This window comes from Canis lupus, chromosome 7 (genome assembly GCF_003254725.2).
Source record: "Canis lupus dingo isolate Sandy chromosome 7, ASM325472v2, whole genome shotgun sequence".
NCBI classification, from domain to species: Eukaryota; Metazoa; Chordata; class Mammalia; order Carnivora; family Canidae; genus Canis; species Canis lupus.
Genome location: NC_064249.1, coordinates 79,425,199 through 79,441,278, shown reverse-complemented (window position 1 = coordinate 79,441,278; position 16,080 = coordinate 79,425,199). Strand labels below are relative to the sequence as shown.

General features: G+C 47.1%; 1 protein-coding gene and 1 long non-coding RNA gene across 5 annotated transcripts in view; both read right to left on the bottom strand.

The window, feature by feature from the left end:
• Positions 1–215: 215 nt before the first annotated feature.
• On the bottom strand, positions 216–7,114 carry LOC125755490 (uncharacterized). The gene is made up of 2 exons (XR_007412205.1): positions 6,281–7,114; positions 216–761 (listed from the first exon to the last, which is right to left on the bottom strand). It is a non-coding gene; the product is annotated as an uncharacterized LOC125755490 (long non-coding RNA).
• Positions 7,115–9,340: 2,226 nt separating this feature from the next.
• Positions 9,341–16,080, bottom strand: part of DYM (dymeclin) — a 340,736-nt gene continuing 333,996 nt past the window's right edge. For all 4 annotated transcript variants that reach the window (XM_025429635.3, XM_025429632.3, XM_049112965.1 and 1 more), the window contains one exon: positions 9,341–9,736. In XM_025429635.3, the coding sequence (XP_025285420.1) occupies positions 9,587–9,736 (150 nt within the window). In that variant the 3' untranslated portion in view covers positions 9,341–9,586. The remainder of the gene's footprint in view (positions 9,737–16,080) is intronic.

The following is a 16,080-nucleotide window of genomic DNA, read 5'->3' as shown; positions in this document are numbered from 1 at the left end:
TGAGTACCTAATGGATTTCACTGTGTGTGTGTTTTAAAGATTTATTTATATGGGACGCCTGGGTGGTTCAGTGGTTGAGCGTCTGCCTTCGGCTCAGGGTGTGATCCTGGGGTCCCAGGATCGAGTCCCACATCGGGCTCCCCGCAGGGAGCCTGCTTCTCCCTCTGCCTGTGTCTCTGTCTCTCTCTGTGTCTCTCATGAATAAATAAATAAAATCCTTAAAAAATAATAAAGGTTTATTTATCTGAGAGAGAGAGTGTACATGGGAAGAGGAGCAGAGGGAGAGGGAGACTCTGGAGCAGACTCCATGCATTGCACAGCCCGAAGCGGGGCTCAACCTCATGACCTGAGCTGAAATCAAGAGCTGGACACTTAACGGACTGAGCCACCCAGGCACCCCTGAATTTCTGTTCTTTAATTTTTATTTATTTTTTTCCTAGTGGATTTTTTAAAGTTCAATCATAGATGGTATATTTTTAACATTTCATTTTCTGGCCACTTGTTGTTGGCATATAGAGATGCAAGTGATTTTTGTATATGATCTGGTATTTGGAAACCTGGCTTAAGTCTGCTGGTTTATTGGTAGATTCTTTTAGATTATCTACATAAAGGGATCCCTGGGTGGTGCAGCGGTTTGGCGCCTGCCTTTGGCCCAGGGCGTGATCCTGGAGACCTGGGATCGAATCCCACGTCGGGCTCCTGGTGCATGGAGCCTGCTTCTCCCTCTGCCTGCGTCTCTGCCTCTCTCTCTCTCTGTGTGACTGTCATAAAAAAAAAAAGATTATCTACATAATCATGTCATCTGCAAACAATGACAGTTTATTTTCTTCCCATCCAATCTTTTTTTTTATTTTATTTTTTACACATTATTGCACTAAAACTCAATTTACTATCTAAACCTCAGGTACTATCTTTCCCCAACATGCAATGAGATTGAAAGAATTTTACAGTGGACATCTGTCCACAATCCGGATTTCACCCAGTTTACCACCGATGTACTCTATCGTACATCTATCCATCTCTCTATCCACCCATCAACCCATCCTTTATTTTCTTTTTGTGATGCATTTCAACATAGTTGTAGACATTGGGACTTCTCTCTAAATATTACAGGGTGCATATCATTACCTAGTACTGTTTTTTAAAGATTTATTTATTTTAGAGAGAGAGTGCGTGAGCACAAGTGGAGGGGAGGGGTGGGGGTGGGGGAGAGAATCTCAAGTAGAGTCTGCACTGAGCAAGGAGACTGATGATGTAGGGCTCGATCTCAGAACCCTGAGATCATGACCTGATCTGAAACCAAGAGTCTGATACTCAACAGATTGAGACACCCAGGTGCCCCTATCTAGTTCTGTTTTGAATAGAAAGTGGGTTCTTGGACATCTTTTTCTTGCTCCCAATCTTAGGGGGGACGTTTTTGATATTTTAAGTAGGATGGGCTCACTCAAGGTTTTTTGTGACTATCAGATTTGACATTTCCTTATTTTCTTAGTTTGCTAAACTTTATATCACCCAATGATAGAATTTTATAAAAAGTTTTCTTTGCCTATATTATCATTTACTTCTCCACCTTCAGTCTGTTAATGTCAAAGACTCTGATTTTTGAATGCTAATCCAAATTAATCATGATGTATTTTTGCACATTGGTTTTTAGACTTTGCTGGTTTCTGTTTGCCAACATCTTGTCTAGACCTTTTACATCTATGATGGTGAGAGAAACTGGCATGCAGTTTTCATTTCCTATACTGTTCTTGTCAGATTTTTAAGAATATACTAGTCTTTTATTTTTTATTTTTGTAAGATTTATTAATTTATTTATTCATGATAAACACAGAGAGAGAGAGGCAGAGACACAGGAGGAGGGAGAAGCAGGCTCCATGCCGGGAGCCTGACGCGGAACTCGATCCTGGGACTCCAGGATTGCGCCCTGGGCTGAAGGCAAGCGCTAAACCGCTGAGCCACCCAGGGATCCCCCAGAATATACTAGTCTTTTAAAATGAATTTGGAGGTTTTCTGTTATCTAGAAGAGTCTGTGTAAGATTGGCATTATTTTTCTCTAAGATGTTAGTTGAATTCACTGCTGATGCCTGTAGATTGCTTTGTGAGATTTTAAATTATGGATTCAATTTAGGCAAGAAGTGTAAGATGATCTCAATTTTCTTTTCTTTCTTTCTTTCTTTTTTTTTTTTTTTTGATATTTATTTATTCAGGAGAGACACAGAGAAAGAGGCAGAGACACAGGCAGAGGGAGAAGCAGGCTCCATCCAGGAAGCCCGACGTGGGATTCGATCCCGGGACTCCAGGATCACGCCCAGGGCCGAAGGCAGGCACTAAACCGCTGAGCCATCTGGGCTGCCCGATGATCTCAATTTTCAAGATTTTCTAAGGTTAGCTTAGAAAAGCCACTTAAAAAAAAAAAAAAAAAGAAATTTGTCCATTTTATCCAAAATTCAAAAGTGGTTTTATTGAGGCATAATTGACATATGAAAACTACATGCAGGTAAAATGTACAATTTGATTACTTCTGACATATGTGTATATACTCTTGAAGTATCACTACAATTAAGATTGTTCCATCTATGGGGCGCCTGGCTGGTTCAATTGGTGGAGCAGATGACTCTTTTTCTCAGGATTGTGGGTTTGAGTCCTACATTGGGTGTACAGTTCCATCTAAATTTAAAATTTATTAGTATTCATAATGTCCTCTTAAATATTTTTAATGTCTGATTTGAAATAATTTGCCCATCTTCATTTCTGATACTGGCTATTTCTCTGTTACACCACCTTTTCTCCTTCCTTCTTGACCTGTCTTATTACAGAGTTATCAAACTTCTTAGTCCTTTATTTTTTAATTTTATTATTTTTTAAAGATTTAATTTATTTGAGAGACAGCAAGAGCAAGAGCAAGCATGCACATGAGCAGGTGGGAGGGGCAGAGGGAGAGGGAGAAGCAGACTCCTTGCTGAGCAGGGGGCCCAACCTGGGGCTAATTCCAGGACCTTCAGATCATGACCTGAGCCAAAAGCAGATGCTTAACCAACTGAGCCATGCAGGCTATTTTAGAATTTCCTTGATTTCTTTTATTCTGCTTATTGTATATTTGTGTTATATATTTTGGCTTTTGTTTTGGGTTTCATTCACTTTTTTAAAAAAAATTTTGAGGTTGTTGCTTGATTTTCTGCCTTTCTCCTTTCCATATATGCATTTAAAGATAGAAATTTATAAGCAGGGCAGCCCAGATGGCCCAGCGGTTTAGCGCCGCCTTCAGCCCAGGGCCTGATCCTGAAGACCTGGGATCGAGTCCCACGTCAGGCTCCCTGTGTGGAGCCTGCTTCTCCCTCTGACTGTGTCTCTGCTGCGCACTATCTCTCTGTGTCTCTCATTAATTAATAAAAATGCAATCTTTAAAAAAATAAGAAATTTATAAGCAGAGTTTTAGTTGCAACTCACAGATTTTTTCTTCATAGGTTTTCATATGTTGTATTTTTATTATTCAGTTCAAAATATTTCAAATTTCCTTTAGGATTTCTTCCTTGACAGATGGGTTATTTAGAAATCTGTTCAACTTCCAGATATATGAGGATCATCAAATTGTCTTTTTGTAATTGATTTCCAGTTTAATTGCATTGTGGTCAGAGAACATATTTCATTTGAATTAATTCTTTTGAAGTTTGTTGAGACTTGTTTTATAGCTCAGCCTCCAGTCAAATTTCGGCATATGTGCCACTTGTGTTTGAAAAGTATACCACTGAGGGTAATGTTCTACATGTATCCATTTGGCCAAGTTTGCTAATTATGCTGCTTAAATTTTGTATGACTTGATTTTTATCTGCTTTTTAAAAAAATCAATTACTGAAGTAGGTGTGTTAAGATCTTACCATCATTGTATTTTGCCTAAGTTTCCTAGTCGTATTAACTTTAATTTTATGTATTTTGAGATTATATCATTAGTGGATAAAATTTAGAATTATCATTCTGATAATTGAACTGACCCTTTTTATTTCTTTTTTTTTTTTTACCCTTTTTATTTCTAATAATGCTTCTTTTGCTTAAAGTTTAATATTAATATATCTATACCAGTTTCCTATGGTTACTGTTGGCTGGGTATAATATTTCTCCATCCTTTCCTTTCAAAATTTCTAAATTCATGTTTTAAAAAATATCTCTTGTAAACAGCATATGATTTATTTTATTTAAAAAATTCGTTAAAAATTTTTCTTATTTTAAGTAAATTCTGTGCCACACACGGGGCTCAAACTCAAGACCCTGAGATCAAGAGTTGCATGTGCTGCCAGCTAGGGTCCCCTATGATTGTTGTTTTTAAAGCTAGTCTGACAATCTGTCAACAATGGAACATTAGCCCATTTACATTTAATGTAATAATGGATTTATCATGTGTACCTTGCAATTTGCTTTCTTTTGTCCCACTGGTTCTGTTTTTCTTCTCTTTCTTATTCCCTTATCATCAACCTGCTGCTGAATTGGTTATTGCATCCTCTCTAATTAGCTTCAAAGTTACATTTCACTACTTTTAATATGCATTCTTGATTTATCAAAGTCTAATATTAAATGGGATTTTTTTTTTTTGGATTTTTTTTTAAACTCTCTTCTTGGTTAATGCAAGAGGCTTGGAACACTTAAACTCTATTGAGGGCCTTTCCACTTACATACCTTTATTTTCATGCATTTTAATTTGATATATATTTGAAACTCCATGACACAATTACTGTTTTATATCATTGGTACTTAGGTTGACCTGTACTTTTCTCATTTTTCATTGCTCTTCAATCCTTCCTGAAACCGTCCTTACAATTGGGATCATCTTCTTTCTGCCTTTAGAATACTCTTAATTTTCCTTTAGGATGTGTGTTTGTGAATTCTTCCAGTTGTTTGTCTAAAAGTGTCTTTTCTTCTTCTTCATTCTTGTAGGATATTTTGCCAAGTAGAAAATTCTTGGTTGACAAGTCATTTTCTCTTAGTATTAAAGGCATGGTTTCAGTCTTCCACTGTTTCTGCTGAGAGGTAGTCCTGCTCTTACCACCACTAGCAGCTTTAACATTTCTCTTTTTCTCTGGTTTTCAGCAGTCTTAACTATGGTGTGTCTAGGTGTGGACTGTTTTATTGAGATTTGTTGAGGTGTTTTTAAATTTATGGCTTGATATCTCTCATGGATTTTGGAAAGGGTTTTAGTCAGGACTTAATTATTTAAATATCCCATTTACTCTTTTCAGATCCAGTTACACTTATGTCAGACATCCACAGTATAACCTCAGGTCTTTTGTCCTCTATTCTCTTTTCTTTTTGACTGATTTTTCACTTTACTCATTCTTAGTTGTGACTAATATGCTCTTAAATTCGTCCACTGAACTATCAATTCTTGTGAATATTTTTTTTTCCAGTTCTAGGATTCCCATTTGGTCCCTTTTTATAGTTTCTAATTCTCTGAAATTCTTAGCCTCGCTTTTTTTCTGTTTTAAGCCAACAAAGCACAGTCGCTTCAAATTCTGTAACTGATATAACTGGAGACAGTGGAAGAAGTATCTCTATTCTTGTTATTTTTTCTGTGATGGTTTTAATTCATGTGATTCATATTATCTGGTCTTCTCATATGCTTGGATTTTTTTTTTTTTTTTAAGATTTTATTTGAGAGAGAGTGTGAGTAAGAGAGTGGGGAAGGGGCAGAGGGAGAGGGAGAAGCAGGCTTCCTGCTTAGCAGGACCCTGGGATCATGACCTGAGCTGACGGCAGACACTTCACGGAGTCCTCCAGGTGCCCCATAGATATTTCTGATGGTAACACTGTAAGCTTTCTCCCTGGATCATAGTGGTGGTGGTCTTCTTACTGGTCTTCACATGGTAGAGATGAAGAGAGATCTCTTTCATGTCTCTTTATAAGGGCACTGATCTCATCATGATGGCTACATTATCATGACCACCTAAACTTAATGACTTCCTAAAGGTCCCTCCTAATATCATCACATTGGGAGTTAGGGCTCATTATAAATTTTGGGAAGATACATTCAGTCCATAGAGTTCACTTTCTCCAGAGAGTATACATTTGCTGGTGCATTAGTAATTTGGTTTCACCTCAATTCACATTCAGGGAATGAGGTGATTTAGAAGCTGGGCCACACCATCCATGAAGGATTAGTCTACTGATCAGAATGGAGGACTAGGTAATCTAAACAAACCCTCTAGCAAAGAACTCAGAAATCTGGTCAAAATATTTTAAAATTCTGCTTGAAGCCATGCTAGAGCCAACAGGATGTTGAAGTAGTTACCTGGTTAGTCGTAGATCGGTTTTTGTTCTGGGGGTCTTTGGTAATTCCAGAGGCTGTTGTCTGAGCAGCTGGCGCTTCCAGTAGCCTTGTAAAGTCAGGAGAGTAGTGGTTGCCCCGTATGACCTGACCAAGGGGATGGGGGGAGGTAGTTCCTGATGAATCTCCCTTGCTTTGTGTAGAGAACCTTAAACGGATATACCCTAACAACATTAAATTTTAGACTTTAATAAAGTTCTTAAAAAATAAAGTTGTATTATTTACTGTGAATTGTGTGCTATGATCCATTCCTTGGCTTTTCATATTCATAGGAAGCTTGGCTCTTCATCAGAGAATAGAAACCCTGACCTCCCTGACTCTGGGAGGCAATGTAGGACACTGGAATAACCCCGGATCTGGCGTCAGAAAGCCCAAGGATCAGTCCCGAATATCAAATGGCAGCTACTGCAACTGCAGGCATAGTGCCTAGGAGGGAATTAGGAGACCCAAAGGGTTGACCTTGCAAACTCAAGCCTATAAAGTATCAGCAAGTACCACAACTCTAATTTATGGCTCTGGAAAGGAGTGTAGAATGACTCAGTTCTGCAAAAAGATTTAATGCCTAAGGCAAAACACTGGCTCCCCAGAACCTAAAGGGACAATATGTTGCCTAAAGAGTATCCAGATGCCTGAGTGGCTCAGCAGTTAGAGCGTCTCCCTGTGGCTCAGGGCGTGACCCCAGAGTCCCGGGATCAAGTCCCACGTTGGGCTCCCTGCATGGAGCCTGCTTCTCCCTCTGCCTGTGCCTGTGCCTCTCTCATGAATAAATAGATAAAAATCTTAAAAAAAAAAAGATTATTAAAAAATCCTCATGTCCCCCCTCCCCACCCCATCCCGCCTCGCCCCGTTCCTTTCTCTTTACCTTGGCAAGCTTGAGGAAGTGGTTCTGATTGGTGCTGGTCCCGCGTCCTCCCTGCTCCAGCTTCCACGTTTCCGGCTCCCGTGGGTCCTCTGTTATGGCTTCTGTGCTTCACTTCAGGGACCTCCTGTCTTTCCTTCCTCGGTCTTTGTCCTTGAGCCCACAGCCCTGCTGCTGCCTGCACGGCCGAGCCATGGCCCCGGAGTGACACCGGGAGGCCGTCGCCCAGGCTGCCGTGAAGCTGTTGCGCAGTCTTGAACTCATGGCAGGAAAAGCGATGCGTAGCGGGGCCCGTGCTTTCCAAGCAAGTGTGACACGGTCACCTGTGGGTGCCGCGGGCACCGGCAGTTCCGATCTTGGGCGAGGTCAGCTGTTAACCTCGTCCAGACACAAGACGGTCCCGAACCGCCTTATTCTACACATTTTTACTTTGTGGGAAACACATTTCTAAGGAAATTAATGCAGACGTGATTCAAGGTTATGGGTTAAATTTGTCGTCGGTAGTAAGGCTTCCACAAAAACCAGGAAGAGGCAGCCGGTGGGTGTCTGGCGCTGAGGCGGCGGGGGACGGGGCGGGGGTGTCTGGGAGCGCGCCCACGTGCTGCCTGGAGGCTGTGGCCTGGCGGAGCTTTCAGGCCGCGGGCACTTCGGGATGGTTAATTAGTAGGGGGTGCGGGGAGCCCGCCGCAGAATGGGGCTCCTCGGCTGCCGGCCTGATCCTCGGGGACCGGTCCTGCAGGCTGGTGACTATCCCGCGGCGCCGCCCAGCGCTCCACCTCCAGGGCGCATCCCGTCCCAACAGAGGTTCCGCTGCTGCGCGCAACCCTTTGAAAACTGTGTCGTGGTTTAGAGGGAGCGAATCAAGATGCTTCGGAAACGGATTCAAGCTCTTATTTCCCCACGTGCGGAAAACAAAACAGCTGCTGCCTAAAATGCCTCTCGCGCAGACCGCGAGGGCGGAGGCCTCCACCTCCACCTGCCTCGCGCCCTGGGCTCAACCAGGCGGCAGCTGGTGACACCCTGGTCTGTCTGTGACCGTGAGGTACGAGGTCCGTGCGGAACAGGAGGAGGCCCGAAGAGGGCCAGGCCGGAGGAGGCCGAGGGCGAGCTGCGCGGGCCTCAAAGCCCACTGACGGGATGGAGCCGCCGGGGCTCCCCACGGGCGGGAACCACAGGGCCACGCGCTGGCGTGGCTCTGACCTCCCCGGTCTGGGTGTGACGGGAGGTCGCTCTCTCAGGCCCTCCAGGACCCACGGACCCAAGTGACTCTGGCCTCCAGCCCCGGGATACAGGGACCGGAGTGAGGCTGGTTCCCCACGGAGACCCGGTAACAGCAGATTGACACGGGCTGCGGCCTCATCGGGGATTATGTTTTCTCTGAGAAACGCAAATGGTTTTCGTGTCTTTGAGAGCGAAAGGGGGCCCCTGGTGCAGCCTGTGAGAGGAGGTGCGGGCTCAGGCCGTGACCTCCAAGGAGCACCCTGCTTGGCCTCAAGGCCCGCGGCTCTCAGCAGGCACACGGCTCGCGGCAGCCCTGGCCTCCCTCCCTCACAGAAGCTGCTTCCCCTCCGTCAGGGCCCAGGAGAGTTTAAACAGTCAGAAATGAAGAGAAAAACAGGTTTCTCATCTCATGTGGAAGACTGTATTAATCAAATTGGTCTCCTTTTCTGTTAGTCTGGTTGAAGAAAAAAAGATTGCTTTCAAAATGAAGCTTTTCTTTTCCCAGTGATTAATACAGAGTAGATTAACTTAATTTGCACTAGACTCCAATTTAATTCAGCTACAGCTCAGAGGCCAAATCCATAGAAAAGCTAATCTGAGCTTCATGAGAAGGAGCCATTTCTTTCTTTGAGGGAAAGATGCAGAGGATCTGATCTAGAGGCTTCCATCCAACTGCCTGGGCACAGTGTTTATTAAATCACGGGCCCTCTGGAAGGCAGCCCCTCACACACATGACTTCATTTCCTTATTAGTTCCTGTCTCGTCATCTTTTCAGACATTTCCCAATGTTGAAAGAAACACGCACACACACTGTACCAAAGCAAAAATCTTGAACATGTAAAGAAAAAAAAATCGTATGTACTGGTGAAGTGTTATGTGCCTAAGGCATCAGGTTCCTGGAAAAGCTCTAGATTTTTGGTTTAGAAATAAAATTGCGTGTGGAATAGCAGGTTTTTACATTTATTATTGTGTACCCCCCGCCCCCCTTTTTTGCACTACAATCTAAGCGGAGTGATCTACTGCCAACTGGCACCAATTTTCCAAATCCAAGTGTGTAAGGGAAACACGCCGTGTGCAAGCCTCTCTGCTAGAAGGTGTATCAGGCAATCCGTCTACTTCCGTTTCCCAGAAAGTCACTGGAAGGGCTGCTCGGCTGGAGGGAGGTGAGCAGGGGAGATGCTGTCCTGCCCTCAGTCGGAATCCATCGTGAAGAGCTGGATGTCCTGCGGCTTCCAGTAGAGACCTACTGCTGAGTTGTAGACCAGCGACCACACGTACGGGATAAAAAACTCCTCGGGCTGCTCCTCTTCCACATACTTGAATTTCAATTCTGGAAATTTCTGCAACAAAAAGACGAGACGATTTTACAATCTCACAGTTCCACGAAGAAGCAGCAGAGTCTCTAAGCGGGGCTGAGGTGTGGGGAGCCCATGTCCCTTGTTGTCACGGGCCTCATGCTCCGGGCTTCGTGGGCCAGTTTTCACAGGGCTCCTGTGAACACGTGCGGCATGTGGAGACAGATGAGCCCGTCAGCATTGTCTGCTGAGCGGAGCAGGGGCTCAGGACAGGAGGCAGGGGGACAAATATCAGACCAGAAAGGGGCCCGCAAGGGTGGCAGACGGGAGGGCTCGAGGAGGACCACTGACAGCGCGAGCTGGGGGCCGGCCCGGCCATCCAGGAGGGGCCATGCTCTTGGGCCGAGTCACCTGGGAGGTGATGGCTCCCCCTCACAGCTCCTCGGCCTTGACCCACACAGCGTAGCCCGGCCGCGTCCTTGCGGGGAGGCCAGATGTCCGCCCCCCGAGGCTCCGTGGGGCTCCGTAAATGTCCCCAGGCTCTGGGCTTCTGATTCCCTCCTGCCAGGGCAGAAGCCGCCACCTCATCCCTGCAGCCTGCAGGTCTCCTCCAGGCCCCTGGGCACCCTCGCAGGCCAGGGTGGAGGGCAGGAGCTGTCACAGTGGGGGGGCCCTGGAAGAAGGAAGGGGGCGCATGGGGGGGGGGCTTGTCCGTGTCACCTGCTGCTGTTTGCCTGCAGAGAGGGCGGCTCTGTAACCTGAGGAGGAAACCAAGGAAGCACGGCCAACTGCGGACAGAGGCCCTGCTGGGTGCTGGGCTGAAGGACCTGCTTTCTGTACTGTGGGCCTCATGGCCTTTCACTCCTTTGGGGCTGGGGCGCCAGGAGGCACTGCGTGCCCGCCTCTCCTCAGAGGGGCTCTGTCCTGAAGTGGCAACAACACCGCAAAGAGAACAGAGGACTGAGCCGGGAGGACAGGTGGCTCCAGGGGTCTGAGCGAGGTGGGGCAGCCAGTGAGAAGGGAGGAGTGTTCCTCCCTCAGGACCAGATGGGGCACAGCAGGCTGGAGAGCAGAGGGGGGCGGTGAGGAGAAGCACCACCAAGCAGGGCCCAGACCCAGGAGGATGGAGGGACGCAGGAGCCCCATGAGGGGTCCCTGAGGCCTGTGAAGGCCCCGGGAAGGGGGCCTGGCAGGAAGGGCTCTGTCAGTGGTCACTCCAATCACAGCGTGGAGAGTGGAGGGCAGGAGCAGGGGCAGGACAGGCCTGGTCCACGGGAAGGACAAACAGGCCTCAGCTAACATGGAGATGGGGCGTGCACAGGGAAGCCACCCACTCACACAGAACTGTAGGAATTTTATTTTTATTTACTTATTTTTAAGGATTTATTTATTTTAGAGAGAGAGAGAATGTGAGCAGGGGGTACGGGCAGAGGGACAGAGAATCCTCAAGCAGACTCCCCGCTGAGTGGTGAGCCTGATGCCAGGCTCAAGCCCAGGACCCTGAGGTCATGACCCAAGCCAAAGTCAAGAGTCGGCTGCTTAACTGACTGAGCCCCCCGGGTGCCCCTCACAGGAATTTTAAAGCAGCATTTTACAATAATTTAGACTTGACACCTACATACTGGATCCAGAGTTCCAGAAAGACAGAGGAGGGCAGCATAAGCAGGAGTGCTTCTGGCAAGGTGAGTTTTGAGTTGAATCTTGGAATGTGTGTAGGAGCTCCTGAGAGGGGGTCAATCTGGTCGTGGACGTCACACTGACTTGCCACACAGAGTGCAGTCCCCCATTACAGCTTTAATGAAAACCAGCTCCCTTCCATGGCTCCAAAGCCTTTACGTAAACATAGAGCACACACGGGATTTGAGTGGCTTGCGCTCCTGCCTTACCTACTCCCACATCCTCCTCACACTCTATGTACCCATGTTCCAGAGGCAGGAACATGAGGTTTAATAAAAACCCCGGCTGTCTGGACTATGAGCGTTTCGAATCAGTTCTTTACTATCATCAGCTGTAGGCTGAACGTGTCGGGCGTGCGGACGGCAGGGGGAGTGACTGCGATTTAGAGGACGACCCCACCCATCCGGCTCTTCCGGGCCTTCTGGCTGACAAAGTTGGTCAGCTTGGGGACAGATGGCTGTGGCACTCACTGACCTGACTGGGATTCGGGCGAGCTGCTCATGGACTGGCCAGGGGTCTCAGGTATGAGGGAACAGAGTCCTTGGAGGTGGCAATAAATCCCTCTCATGGAATCAGTTGTGCTGTCTTATAGGTTGCAACACAGTGATACTCTTTCCCATGAAAAACCTGCATTTGCAGCCCCAGGGTGCAGCTAGCAGTGCCCAGCAGCTGGGCATACAGGGCACCATGCTGCAGTCAGCCACCACGTCTCGCCGAGGCTGATGTGGCCAACCCAGTTCCGGGTCACACAGCCACGGGCTGGAGCTGGGATTAAAGCGTAGGGTCTGCCTGGGTGGGAAAGGATGTCTGAAAAGCGACAGAGAGTTGCGGCCACCCTCGTGCTTTGTCTTTCGGGCACAGTGCTGCGCTCCTTCGTGACATGGCATGGGCCCGGCACCCTACTGGTCTTTAAAGAACTGAGCCACGGAGATGTCCCAGTCAAGGACAAGGGACTGTTTGACAAGGAAACTGACCCTCAAATGACAAGGATGAAAATCCTAGTTCTTCGCATGGCCTCACAATTGAGAAAATCTCTCCTGCTGATGCAGAGAGAAGTGAGGGGCTGGGGGTAGGGGGCAGAGGTGGCCCAATGAGGTCAGAGCCCCCACATTGCCTTTTTTGGCTGGAATAACATCTACATTTCTAAGTGGTGCTGTCGCCAATATGATGCACTTCTTGCTGTCCAAGGGAGGAATGACCAAGAGGGCACCCTTTTCTCCGTCCTGTGACACACATGGGTGTTTTCTTACAAAGGCCTCAGGAAAGGGTGAGAGACAGTCTGCACCAGGCTGTTCTCTGCATCACTCAGGGTACAATGGGAAAGACAACCAGAACCGGCTACTATTGTAAGGACTCCTTCCAATGTAATTAAAGACACTCAGGCTAGAGTCGCTCAATCTCGGGCGCTAAGTTTTCCTGCCCTCATGATTTTGGGGAAATTCTGATGACTCTCCACTGAGAAGGAGTAATGAGCCCGAGCCTACCCTTTGATCATGCACGGGCAGATGTAGGAAAAGGCCACTCGGAAAAGCACCCGGCATCCCTGCGACTACCCTTCCTACCACCTGATCAAATAGAGCTGAAAATGCTTTGTGTTCACTGTGGCTCGAGTTTATGTCAAAACAACCATCCATCTTGCTCTGGGGTAAATGTAGTCAGCAGAATCTCAACAGAGGATGACATCCAGCACGGCAAGAACACCCAGTATATAGCACTTAACAGTGGATGAAAGATGGTTTATAAAATGGTAGGAACCGTTTATCTGTCAATACCAGACCTGTGGTTTATTATAAAGTTTTCTTCAAGCTGGTCAGTGGTTATTTCTATAGAAGCTCTCCACAAAAACAAAATCAATGCTGACACGTGGGTCACACCTGCAGCTAACAGAACGATCACCTACTGTATGGCAGGGCAGGTTCAAACACTCGACATTTAGTCACTCATCTAATCTTTGAACTAATTAGAAAAAGCACTTGCAAGACAAGCAGATAATTTGAGTTTTAACACCATCTTTTCCCACTCATTCATTCATCCAGCAAACCCAGTACTAGAAATCTAGCTGAGTGACTCGCACACGTTCCTAGTATTTAAGAGCTGAAACTCCGAGCCTTAGTAGCTGGGTGGCCTGGGACTCTTAAAACATAAAAGTTTACTCTGAGATTTTGAATTGAACCATCCTTGTCTCCTTCCCAGGGCTGGGACAAATCACATGAGCCAGGACAGTCTCGGGGAGAGGGTGAACACGTGAAGGCCCTGGGCTGTCCCGGGGGGTTGAGACAAGGGATGGCTTTAAGGGCTGAGTCTCCTGACTGTTTAAAATCCTGACAAGCATGAGGCTGTGGCTGAGCCGCACCGGGGCCGAGGGCTCGAGGCCAGCCCGCTGAGGTCCAGGCACGGTCACCTGCCCGCGCTGGCTTGTGAAGGCCCGACCATGCGGTGCATCACCTCAGTGTGGGCCACTGGACACGGTGGAGGCAAAAGAGCAAGTCCAGACCGAGTGGCACGAGTGCACTTCCATTACTGGCCGAACCCGAATGCTGCAGGCTGTGCAACGCACCCCTGAGGCTACAGCACCGGCTCCCCTCCAAGGAACACAAGAGCTGAGAGGCTTTATCTTGTGGGTTCTTGGCTCAGAACTTTTCACCAACATTTAAACGGTTCAGAACAGAACATAAACCATCAATAGCAGGAAAAAGAAGAGCACGTTCCCTAAAGCTGGCTACACAAGTTCTGAAAGCACAAGGTAAAAGAGCTTCCTTTTTCCTGCCATGAGTTGTTTTTAAGACCGTATACAGGGAACATTTTAAAAGGGTAAAATAATAGAAATTATAAACGAGTTTTGGAAACACCATTCAGTCAGCCTGGTTGAAAGTGAATGCAGCCCCTCTGGTGCTCAAGCTGCATTAATTTGACCCCTTCCCAAATTTACGTGGCTGCCTCACTCATCTGTTAAGAGCCAACATGGTTGGAGATTTAAATAGACATTCTTAAAAATATGTCCTCCTCTAATATGTCTTAGAAATCTTGAAAGCTAAGGAAAAGGAAGACAAAAGGTTTTATTTAGCATTAACGACACTGGGGACACATTTTGTCAGGATTCAGTCCAAGAAATGTCATCGTCTGCATGTCAGATCAACAACCTAGAAAAAGGCACTCTTTCCTTCATGTTCCTTTTCAAGCCTGTGGAGAACAATAATGCCATCCTGTGATGGCTGAGAGAAGTCCAACTTCCTCACTTGAGTGTGTTTGCTCTGACTGGGCTGCCTGGGCGTCCTGGCCCTGACATCCGTCCACATGCTCTCTAACCACTGCTCCTCCCTGGAGTTCTCAGGCCCCCTTTGGGCTCTAGCCAGGGACTGCCGGGTGGATGTGCTCAAGGCCCATTAAAGCTCTGGGAAAGCACGGGGGGGGGGGGGGGGGGGGGGGGGGGGGTGGGGGGGGGCGGCGACTCTGGGGATATGGGGGTTTTGACTTGATGGTTACGGCAAGAACTCTCTGGAACGCCTGGGCTAGCAGAGGGCAGGGTGCTGGTCACCTTCGGCCCAGGCTTTTGCCCCCTTCTTTCTCAGTTGTCCCGTGACTCAGCTCAATAAGGAGAGAAAACCCATCTCTCCAGCTCGGAGCTTGGTCTCAATCCAAAGCTACTTAAAACAATCCGGTTGTTTTGATTTTTGGAGCCAGAGGTAATGCTAGACTCTCAAGTTTGGCCGGAATGTTTTTATCAGCTTCAGTGAATCAACCCACTACAGTGGGACATCCGGGCGCCCAGTCCAGAGACAAAGCAAAGGTCTGACTTGGTGATTGAGACTTGGGGATAACAAGCAGGCCGAAAGCTTTAGAGACCAAAAGCCTTTCTGCTGTCAGTCATGCGATGGGGTGAAAACCCACAGGAAGTTCAGTGAGCAGATGTAGGGCTCAACTGCAATCATTTTTATGAACATGCAAGTTCAATGGAGCTCCCCCTTCTACCTAAAGATTACAGAGATAGCAGCACCAGAAACTCCAATGAGCACCCGGCATGGCTCCAGAAATTTAGTGCAGTTTAAAATCAAATAGCTACATAGCACACTAGAAAGAATTCTTTAAAAGCCCACTTTTAGAGGCAACTGGGGGGCTCAGTGGTTGAGCGTCTGCCTTGGGCCCAGGGTGTGATCCTGGGGTCTTGGGATCAAGTCCTGCATTGGGCTCCCTGCAGGGACCCTGCTTCTCCCTCTGCCTGTGTCTCTGCCTCTCTCTGTGTCTCTTGTGAATAAATAAATAAAATCTTTAAGGAAAAAAAAAAAAGCCTACATTTAGCCCCTGAACAGAGGAGCAAAAGGTGACAGTTGGGGACAAGGCACCCATCACTGCTGGCAGAGGGTAGCGTTTGGAGAGCTGACGGGCCAGAGGAGAGCATTCACTGGCAGCACTTTAGCTGAAAGCAGGCCCGTGGTTGGGCCGGCGGCAGGAACTGCTCGTCCTTCTGCAGGCGTTCATGGGTTTGGATGGGCCTCAGCTACCTGACCAGCAGAGTGTGATCCCAGAAAGTAAACTATCATTAGGTACAATTCTAAGTAGAATATAAGCTCCAGCCTGAGCTGGATCACAGCCTGAGTCAAAGGCAGACGCTCAACTGCTGAGCCCCCCAGGCCTCCCTCTCATCATTCTTTTTAATGCATTTCTCAACTTCCCTTGCTCTGGTGTGGTGAAGTCTTGATTGAACTTGAATCCCC